The sequence below is a fragment of the Oncorhynchus nerka genome, linkage group LG24, assembly GCF_034236695.1.
Source record: "Oncorhynchus nerka isolate Pitt River linkage group LG24, Oner_Uvic_2.0, whole genome shotgun sequence".
In the NCBI taxonomy this organism is placed as follows: Eukaryota; Metazoa; Chordata; class Actinopteri; order Salmoniformes; family Salmonidae; genus Oncorhynchus; species Oncorhynchus nerka.
The window spans coordinates 40,061,586-40,071,989 of NC_088419.1; the positions used below are offsets into that span (position 1 = coordinate 40,061,586).

The window sequence follows — 10,404 nt, forward strand, 5'->3', positions numbered from 1 at the left end:
CAACTCCTCATGTCTCCTAATGGTGGCTCCCTGCAGGGAGACAGTGTGGCAGAGCTGGTCCAAGTCTGCTGGGTCTGTCATGGCCAGTTCTTACTATCAAGGCACAAGACAAGACACAGATGCAGACACAGAGGGCAGATGGTTGGAGTCTTACAATGTTTATTAATCCAAAGGGGTAGGCAAGAGAATGGTTGTGGACAGGCAAAAATAGATCAGAGTCCAGGAGGTACAGAGTGGCAGACAGGCAGGCAGAATGGTCAGGCAGGTGGGTACAAAGTCCAGAAACAGGCAAGGGTCAAAACCAGGAGGACTAGAAAAAGGGGAATGCAGAAAGCAAGCGAACGGGGACACCACTGGTTGACTTGGAAACATACAAGACGAACTGGCACAGAGAGACCAGAAACACAGGGATAAATACACTGGGGGAAATCAGCGACACCTGGAGGGGGTGGAGACAATCACGAGGACAGGTGAAACAGATCAGGGTGTGACATCATCAAGGAAAAGGGTGGCTACTTTGAAGAATCTCAAATATAACATATATTTTGATTTGTTTAACACTTTTGGTTACTACTTAACACTTTTGGTTACTACGTGATTTCATGTAGTAACATTCCATGTGTTATTTCATAGTTTGGATGTCTTCACTATTATTGTACAATGTAGAAAAAATAAAGAAAAACCCTGGACTGAGTAGGAGTGTCCAAACTTTTGACTGGTACTGTAACTATTCAGACCCTTTAGTCAGTACTTTGTTGAAGCACCTTTGGCAGTGATTACAGCCTCAAGTCTTCTTGGGTATGACACTACAAACTTGGCACACCTGTATTTGTGCAATTTCTCCCATTCTTCTCTGCATATCCTCTCAAGCTCTGTCAGGCTGGATGGGGAGTGTTGCTGCACAGATATTTTCAGGTTTCTCCAGAGATATTAGATCGGGTTTAATTCCGGGCTCTGTATGGGCCACTCAAGCACATTCAGGGACTTGTTCCGAAGCCACTCCTGCGTTGTCTTGGCTGTGTGCTTAGGGTCGTTGTCCTGTTGGATGGTGAACCTTCGCCCCAGTCTAAAGTCCTAAGCAGTCTGGAGAAGGTTTTCATCAAGGATCAATCTGCACCTTGCTCCGTTCATCTTTCCCTTGATCCTGACTAGTCTCCCAGTCCCTGCCACTGAAAAACATCCCCACAGCATGATGCTGCCACCACCATGGTTCACTATCGGGATAGTGCCAGGTTTCCTCCAGATGTGATGCTTGGCATTCAGACTAAGAGTTCCATCCTCGTTTCATCAGACCAGGGAATCTTGTTTCTCATGGTCTGACAGTCCTTCAGGTGCCTTTCCAAATCATGTCCAATCAATTGAATTTACCACAGGTGGACTCCAATCAAGTTATCGAAACATCTCACTACAATGAAATTGTAGAAACATCTCAAGGATGATCAATGGAAACAGGATGCACCTGAGCTCAATTTCAAGTCTCGTAGGAAAGGGTCTGAATACTTATGTAAATAAGGTATTTCTGTTTATTATTTTTAATACATTTGCAAAAAAAACGTTTTTTAACTGTTTTTGCTTTTGTCATTGTGTTGTATTGTGTGTAGATTGATCAGGGGAGAAAAAAATGTAATCCATCTTAGAATAAGGCTGTACCATAACAACATGTGGAAAAAAGTCAAGGGCTCTGAAAACTTTCCAAATGCACTGTACACACACACACACACACACACACACACACACACACACACACACACACACACACACACACACACACACACACACACACACACACACACACACACACACACACACATGCTTACCCTACCCTAGTGGAATGGCATGTGGTGTTGGCTCCAAACATCTGGAGTGTGGTAGGAAGGGGGCGAGAGAGAGGAAAGGAGGTGGGCAAGGGGGGTCAGTGTGGAGATGAGAGATCCTCCAACGCTCGGCCGAGGTTGAGTAGGCCGTGACATTTCCAATTTGCTCAGATTGATCGCCAGCCAAGCCCCACGCTCCATCTCCTCCATCCACCCCTCACCCGTCTGTGTTGTAGCTCAGGCCCATAGCCCAGGCCAAGGCCTGTTATGATGAATGGGCCGAGTGTCAAGGGCTGGAGACACACTCAGACATTTCCTCCCTCCGCCTTGTTGCTAGTATATCTCTCTCTCTCTCTCTCTCTCTCTCTCTCTCTCTCTCTCTCTCTCTCTCTCTCTCTCTCTCTCTGAGAGGAATTCTATTCTCTCTGCTGGTAAGGAATGTGGAATGTTTGTTTGGAACATTTGGAATCCACAACCCAGGAAATGTTGAGCTAAATGTTGTACTTACTGCCACTGATTAAATATTAGGAGTTTCCAACCAATGTTCCTTGTATGTTACTCGCACGAACACGCTCCATTGGCCAAGTGGAGCCGTTCACACCCTTGTTGCATTGATATTTAGCCTACATGTAAGGCTTTATCACAACAGATCCATAGGAACAGACATTCACTCTCGAAAAGTGGGTATTTGTGTTACCTTGACTGTTGTTCTGTGTGTTGTTCCCAGTGACTCACAGTCGAGTTGTGCCTCTGCTCTGTAGATCAGCGGTTCAGATTTACTCAATAAAGAGTTAGTTCGCTCACCCTCAGTTTAGAGAGTGTGGTGGCGGAAAGAGAGGCTCAGAGATTAGAGAGAGAACGTGCGAAAGAGAAAAAGGGAGAGCGAGGCTCTCCAAATTTTGCAAACTGTCCGTTAGCTAGCTACCTGGGAGAAGGTCAAAACTAATTACTGAAGCACACTTCAAAGTTTGCCTTTGCAGCTGGTGTCACGTTTGTTTACAGGATTAAGTCCCAGAGTACACACACACACATACTGTACACACGCACACACCAAAGAGTCTCTTTTATGTGGAGCTTTGCAACGTGGCCAGGGGATCAGGCCTGTTTCATTCATTGGTACTCCTCTGTAGCTCAGTTCAGTGTGGTTCTTGCAATGACAGGATAGTGGGATGGATTCCTGCTACCACCCATACTTGAAACAGATAAAACATTGTCTGCTGAATTGCATATTTTATTAGCTAGGAGTGCTAATTCTAGATGTGCTCTGTGTAGCTTTCTATAGAGCTGAGCTCTCTCTGGGTGGATGTAATGGGAAGTGTCCAGTAGTTATAGAGGATTTAATCCTACCCTGTATTAAACTGTTTATCCCTTTGGGGTTCACTGTTGTGAGTCCATAGAAAAGGGATTCTCCCAAATAGAATTCTTAGGAGTGGACAGATGGAGAATTAATTGAAAGATCCTTTTCCACCTTTTCTTCAGAATACCGCATTAATACCGCCTTATACACTACATTCAGTTCTGCGGCGTCAGTAAGGAATATTGCGGCGCATTTGCTCATCTGTATTAAATAGGCTGCACTCGCGACTATTGGAAAGAAAGAAGACACAAGACGTTACTTCAACGTTTCTTCAACGTATTAGTCTGCAACAGCTCCAAATACACGGACAGAGAGTACAGAATAGGCTTGTAGGGAAATGCAGGAGTTGGCTGGAGAGCTGCATCCGTAACACACACTCACCTACAGTACAGGAGACATCACTACACTACCTACAGTACATTACAGTGCAGGAAGTTCAAAGACACTGTCAGCCAGGCTGACACCAGCTCAGCCAGATCCCTGCCCTCTCTCATGTAAACACTTCGACATACCCTCCCTTTCTCTCCTCTGCCATGTAAAACGCCTCAACACACCCATCAAAATAGGGTCTCTAAACTCTAAACTGTACATTTTTAAAGACACCATTCGCCTCATGGTGAAATCCCTGAATGGTTTCCGTTCTCTCCAGCAACTGAGTTAGGAAGAACGCCTGTATCTTATTAGTGACTGGGTGTATGGATACACCATCTAAACTGTAATTATTCACTTCACCATGCTCAAAGGGATATTCAAGGTCCTGCTTTTTGAATAGGTGCCCTTCTTTGCAAGGCATTGAATCTGTGTTTGAAATGTACTGCTCGACTGAGAGACCTTACAGATAATTGTATCTGTGGGATACAGAGTGTCATTCCAACATCATGTTAAACACCATTATTGCACGCAAAGTCCATGCAACTTATTATGTGACTTGTTAAGCAAATGTTTACTGAATTTAGGCTTGCCATACATAACAAAGGGGTTGAATACTTATTTACTCAAGACATTTCCGCTTTTTGTAACAATTTCTAAAAACATAATTCCACTTTGATATTATGGGGTATTGTGCGTAGGCCAGTGACCAGAAATCTCAATCAAATCCAATTTAAATTCAGGCTGTAACACAACAACAAAAAATGTAAAAGTCAACGGGTGTGAATACTTTCTGAAGGCACTGTGTGTGCTCGGTCAAGCGCTCAATATTGAGGAGTTGGGAGTTTAGGAAGCAGTCAAATGTATTGCCTCCTTGTAAAGAGAATTATTGTAAAAAAAAAAATAAAAAAATTTGAAAAGGAACTTCAAGTCAGTACTTTTCAATCATTTGTACACGTTGAAAACAGGTTCAAATTCAAATGAGCAGCAACAGTTTTTTATAACTAAATAGAACTCAACTGAACATTACAGGTGCAGATTATTCCTTCATGCATCTATCAGATCAACAGCGTCGTTGTGTTTTGGTACACCAGATGTACATTCATTTCCAATGGAACGCTGCATTTGCCTCGCAGCATAGCATTGCAGAGGCAGTTACAGTGCGTTCTGTGTGGATATATACATTGGATGTATCCAACGTTTGCATCAACATGTATGGTAGATACAAGGGATGCTGAGGATGCATCTCAGCCACGCTCAAGGTCCTAAATGATATCGTAACCACCATCGATAAGAGACATTACTGTGCAGCCATATTCATTGACCTGGCCAAGGCTTTCGACTCTGTCAATCACCACATTCTTATTGGCAGACTCAACAGCCTTGGTTTCTCAAATGATTGCCTCGCCTGGTTTACCAATTACTTCTCTGATAGAGTTCAGTGTGTCAAATCGGAGGGCCTGTTGTCCGGACCTCTGGCAGTCTCTATGGGGGTGCCACAGGGTTCAATTCTCGGGCCGACTCTCTTCTCTGAATACTTCAATGATGTCGCTCTTGCTTCTGGTGATTCTCTGATCCACCTCTACGCAGACGACACCATTCTGTATACTTCTGGCCCTTCTTTGGACACTGTGTTAACTAACCTCCAGACGAGCTTCAATGCCATACAACTCTCCTTCCGTGGCCTCCAACTGATCTTAAATGCAAGTATAACTAAATGCATGCTCTTCAACCGATCACACCTGCCCGCCCGTCCAGCATCACTACTCTGAACGGCTCTGACTTAGAATATGTGGATAACTACAAATACCTAGGTGTCTGGTTAGACTGTAAACTCTCCTTCCAGACTCACATTAAGCATCTCCAATCCAAAATTAAATCTAGAATCGGCTTCCTATTTCGCAACCAAGCATACTTCACTCATGCTGCCAAACATACCCTCGTAAAACTGACCATCCTACCGATCCTCGACTTTGGCGATGTCATTTACAAAATAACCTTCCAACACTCTACTCAACAAATTGGATGCAGTCTATCACAGTGCCATCCGCTGGCCCTCGATTCACTCTTGTCACCAAACCCACTGGCTCCAGGTCATCTACAAGTCTCTGCTAGATAAAGCCCCGCCTTATCTCAGCTCCCTGGTTACCATAGCAGCATTCACTCGTAGCACGCGCTCCAGCAGGTATATTTCACTGGTCACCCCCAGAGCCAATTTATCCTTTGGCCGCCTTTCCTTCCAGTTCTCTGCTGCCACTGATTGGAACAAACTGCAAAAATCACTGAAGCTGGAGACTCATATCTCCCTCACTAGATTTAAACACCAGCTGTCAGAGCAGCTCACAGATCACTGCACATGTACATAGGCAATCTGTAAACAGCCCATTCAACTACCTCATCCCCATACTGTATTTATTTCTTTATCTTGCTCTTTTGCACTCCAGTATCTCTACTTGCACATTCATCTTCTGCACATCTACCATTCCAGTGTTTAATTGGTATATTGTAATTACTTTGCCTTAACTCCCTTATCTTACCTCATTTGCACTCACTGTATATAGTTTTTGTTTTCTTTTTTTCTATTCTATTATTGACTGTATGTTTTGTTTATTCCATGTGTAACTCTGTGTTGTTGTTCATGTCGAACTGCTTTGCTTTATCTTGGCCATGTCGCAGTTGCAAATGAGAACTTGTTCTCAACTAGCCCACCTGGTTAAATAAAGGTGTGTGTGGGGGGGAATAATAATAAAGAAAGTAGATACATGCCCTCAGTATAGCTGCAGAGCTACACAAAATGGTATGCAATGACGCTGTCGATCGGATTGAGGTGTCATCGTGTTAAAAGCCTCGTGTACACAGGTCGAACGCAAAGACTCAGTTACTCTACTAGTCTGGACTAGCATTAAACAAGGTTAAGATCACCAGCAGAGGAAAGTCACCCCTGTGGGCCGTGCTGTGGGTTTAATTGTGGTGTAGAAGATGGGACTAGCAAAAAAGGTTGTGGGTTCGATTATTTTGCGTGTCTTCATGTGTTAGCTGTACGTCACTTGAGATAAAAGTGTCTGCTGAATGACAATAATCATATTGAATATCGGTCGGTCGATGTTACGTTAAGTTAAGGGTTGGCCTAAGCATCTGTTGAAAAAACAATATTCTGATTCATACTGTGATATAGAATCGGTAAAAGCCCTTGAGCTGATTATTGGCAGCATTTGACCTCTTGAACCTTTCTGACTGTGTCTGGCCATATCTGATCGTGTTTTCTATTTCCTTTAGGGACCCTGAAAAGCTCGCTACAATATTACATTATGGATGATGCTTATTGGCATTGCCTGACCGGATCTGACCCTAACCGCGTGTGACCGTCTCTGATCGCTTTTGACCATGTGTGACCATGTGGCCTCTTTCTAATCTGTAGGGACCCTAAACGCTTTCCTGAGACAGAAGGGTCAGACAGCGGCCGAGGGGCCCGCGTGGTCGCTGAGTGGTAACCAAGGCGACCGCTGGAAACAGGCCAAAGTCAGCATCCACCCAACCACGTCTTTCCAGGTGAGTAAGATTGGCCATGTGATTGAATGATTGTGTGATTGGACGATTCAGGAGTCAGTAATGAGACGAATCCGAACTTAAAGTCTATGCTTATAACCGCAATATCTCTCTCTCTCTCTCTCTCTCTCTCTCTCCCTCCCTTGCTCTCTTTTTTCCCCCACTTCAGGTGGTGCTGGAGGGTATCCGAGGTCCGGGCATCGAGGGGGACATCGCAATCGATGACGTCACCCTTGAGGAGGGAGAGTGTCGAGATCTACCCCCCATTAGTAAGCACAAAAACACAGCAGGAGTTTATCCCTAATTGTTGATCTATGGATAGTTGAATGTTTAACACCCTGATGGATAAGATAAGGATTTGGGAGAGGGTAAGCTCCTTTTAGAAATGTGACTATGGTTGCTTCTAGAGGCAGAACCAAGGTCAGTTCTGAAGTCAGTTAGGATTTGGGGGTAGATAGATGTAATCTGTGCTTTCTGTCTGCCTATGAGGAGGAGCACATCTACCTGGCAGCTAGCCTCTATTAATAATTTTAAAAAACGGTGGATGTTGCCATAGCAACGGGGCCGTAATCACATGAATGATAGCAGTCCAGGCGGAACGGAGTGACAGAACGAGCGACAGACCACAGGGAGTGGAGCACCATAATTGCGGAATGAGGGGAACAAACCGAGAGAGTAAGAGAAAATAGAAAAACGGGCCTGCAATTGACGAGGCGGCCATATTGGCAAGTTAGGAAGGGGAGGACTCTGTTCCTCACAGCAGGAGGGAGAGGATCTCTTGTTAAAGATGGGTTCTAAATGGACCTGTTACACACACCGTTCTTTTTCTTTGTCATTTTGTCCTTTTCATTTGACGTTTTCTTCTTTTTCCCCCATCTGGTTTCATTTACACAGAAAATTGGAAAACGGGCGATAAACTTGTTAGTTTGAATTTTATTTTAGATTACAGATTGAAGGGTGCTTGATTGTTTTTATATGAATTTAATAAAGGGAAACACGTAGGTACAATTGTTCCCGACCTCTCTGTGATATTGCTTTTTCATCAAACGAATACATTCATAACAATGCAGCTATGAATATGATTTTGAGCATAGACTGGTCACTATTTCATCTACATCTACCATGTAAAACAGAAAAAATGTACAATGTCAAGCATATCTCCAGGAAGAATATCTGAATAAACTAAAGTAAACGAAACACTCTCCAGTCATTAGACTTCCGAGGCCAACAGATCCAATGTAAGTCGTTTCAGAATCTGTGTCTGCAGTGAATCTGGTGCCATTATCATTCAGATCAGTTTAATCACTTCATTAGTAGTTAAAGAGTTTAGTCACCCAGGTCGGGGAGCATCTCTAACTCTCTCCCTACCTAATGGATTTACCATCGCTCAACCTTGAATCTTACATGATCCTCACTGCCGCCGTGGAAAAGGCATGCGCTTTAATCAAATGTATTGTTTTGACATCACCTGGATATTGTTTCAAGAGATATTTTGGGGAGGAAATAAAAAAATGGGGATTTCAGGGTCAGGATGACATCAACTGTTGTTAAATGTCTTCTAATTCTGTCTCTGTCTCTGCCCCCTTTAGATCTCAGATCCTCAGCCCCGCCCACGTCCGCCCATATATGGCAGCTGAGTGTCACCTTGGCGATGACCTTCCTGTGGGGTCGAAGGTGACCCTGCCCTGCGTCGTCTGGCGGAGGCGAACGGGTCCGACCTGGCCTCGGCACCGACCTCGACCCTGGCGTCTGTGTTCTTGTACCCTCAGCATCCAATCACCAAAGATTCAAGCAAGGCGGCAACGAGGTGTTCCAAACACAGACCACCACGAGGGCCCAAAAAATACCACATAAATAGTAATAAAAGAAGATTCAATTTTTTTTTTTAAGAGACAACTTTTCCAGAAAATTGCTCCCCCATCGCAGGATTGTGAGCACTTTTACGAGCGCAAAGCAAAGCCAGGTGTTGTGACGCCTGGACTTTAGTGGGAGTGTTCACTATCGCATTGGGATAACTATTTGTAAAGCACAAGGACAATTTTGCCAGTCAATTAGGAAAGTTAAATAGAAAGGTGTGGAGGAATTGAGAAATTAGTGACTTTTTGAAGAACAAAATTATGTTTTCTGGGCTTAACAAAACACATGGAATCAAAGCTTTTCTGTGTTTTATCTTATCCTCATTGAGTTGTACCTGCTGCGCATCATGGACACTTTTCTCTCTGCCCAGTCACCCTCACCTGACCTCCACACCTTGACATGTCTCTCTCTCGGCTTGGTGCTGTACTGTAGAAAACAGAAACTCGGACAATGTTTATTTATCCATCCCAGTTCCCTCTCCCCTCTTGCCCAGTAGCTGCCTAAGTATTTCACAACACTGTGCTCACTAGTCCAAGGTATCTGAGACCAGGAAGGCATGTCCAAGGTATGTGGGGCAGAGAGGAGGAGATGGGTAATTGAGAGAGTTGAAGAAGGGTAGGTAAGACTAACTGACGTCCAAGGCAATGTGGAAGGCAGTGGCATAGTGGGTGAGAAAAGTAGAGGATAGAGACCAGATGGGGAGGAGTGGAGAGGAGGAGTAGAGGATGGAGACCAGAGGGGAAGGAGTGGAGAGGAGGAGTATGGAGACCAGAGGGGAAGGGGTGAAGAGGAGGAATATGGAGACCAGATGGGAAGGAAGGAGAGGAGGAGTATGGAGACCAGAGGGGAAGCAGTGGAGAGGAGGAGTATGGAGACCAGAGGGGAAGGAGTGGAGAGGAGGAGTAGAAGATGGAGACCAGAGGGGGAGGAGTGTTGAGGAGGAGTATGGAGACCAGAGGGGAAGGAGTGGAGAGGAGGAATATGGAGACCAGAGGGGAAGGAGTGGAGAGGAGGAATATGGAGACCAGAGGGGAAGCAGTGGAGAGGAGGAATATGGAGACCAGAGGGGGAGGAGTGGAGAGGAGGAATATGGAGACCAGAGGGGAAGGAGTGGAGAGGAGGAATATGGAGACCAGAGGGGAAGCAGTGGAGAGGAGGAATATGGAGACCAGAGGGGGAGGAGTGGAGAGGAGGAGTGTGGAGACCAGATGGGAAGGAAGGAGAGGAGGAGTATGGAGACCAGAGGGGAAGGAGTGGAGAGGAGGAATATGGAGACCAGAGGGGAAGGAGTGGAGAGGAGGAATATGGAGACCAGAGGGGAAGCAGTGGAGAGGAGGAATATGGAGACCAGATTGGGAAGGAGTGGAGAGGAGGAGTGTGGAGACCAGAGGGGAAGCAGTGGAGAGGAGGAGTAGCGGATGGAGACCAGAGTCGAAGGAGTGGAGAGGAGGAGTGTGGAGA

General features: G+C 45.1%; 1 protein-coding gene across 1 annotated transcript in view; it reads left to right on the top strand.

Moving 5' to 3' along the window:
- Nucleotides 1-9,922, top strand: part of LOC115107971 (MAM domain-containing glycosylphosphatidylinositol anchor protein 2-like) — a 137,998-nt gene extending 128,076 nt beyond the window's left edge. Inside the window, exons 10-12 of the mRNA XM_029631802.2 lie at nt 6,959-7,089; nt 7,256-7,355; nt 8,676-9,922. Coding sequence (XP_029487662.2) covers nt 6,959-7,089; nt 7,256-7,355; nt 8,676-8,764 — 320 coding nt within the window. The 3' untranslated portion in view covers nt 8,765-9,922. The remainder of the gene's footprint in view (nt 1-6,958; nt 7,090-7,255; nt 7,356-8,675) is intronic.
- Nucleotides 9,923-10,404: the final 482 nt, after the last annotated feature.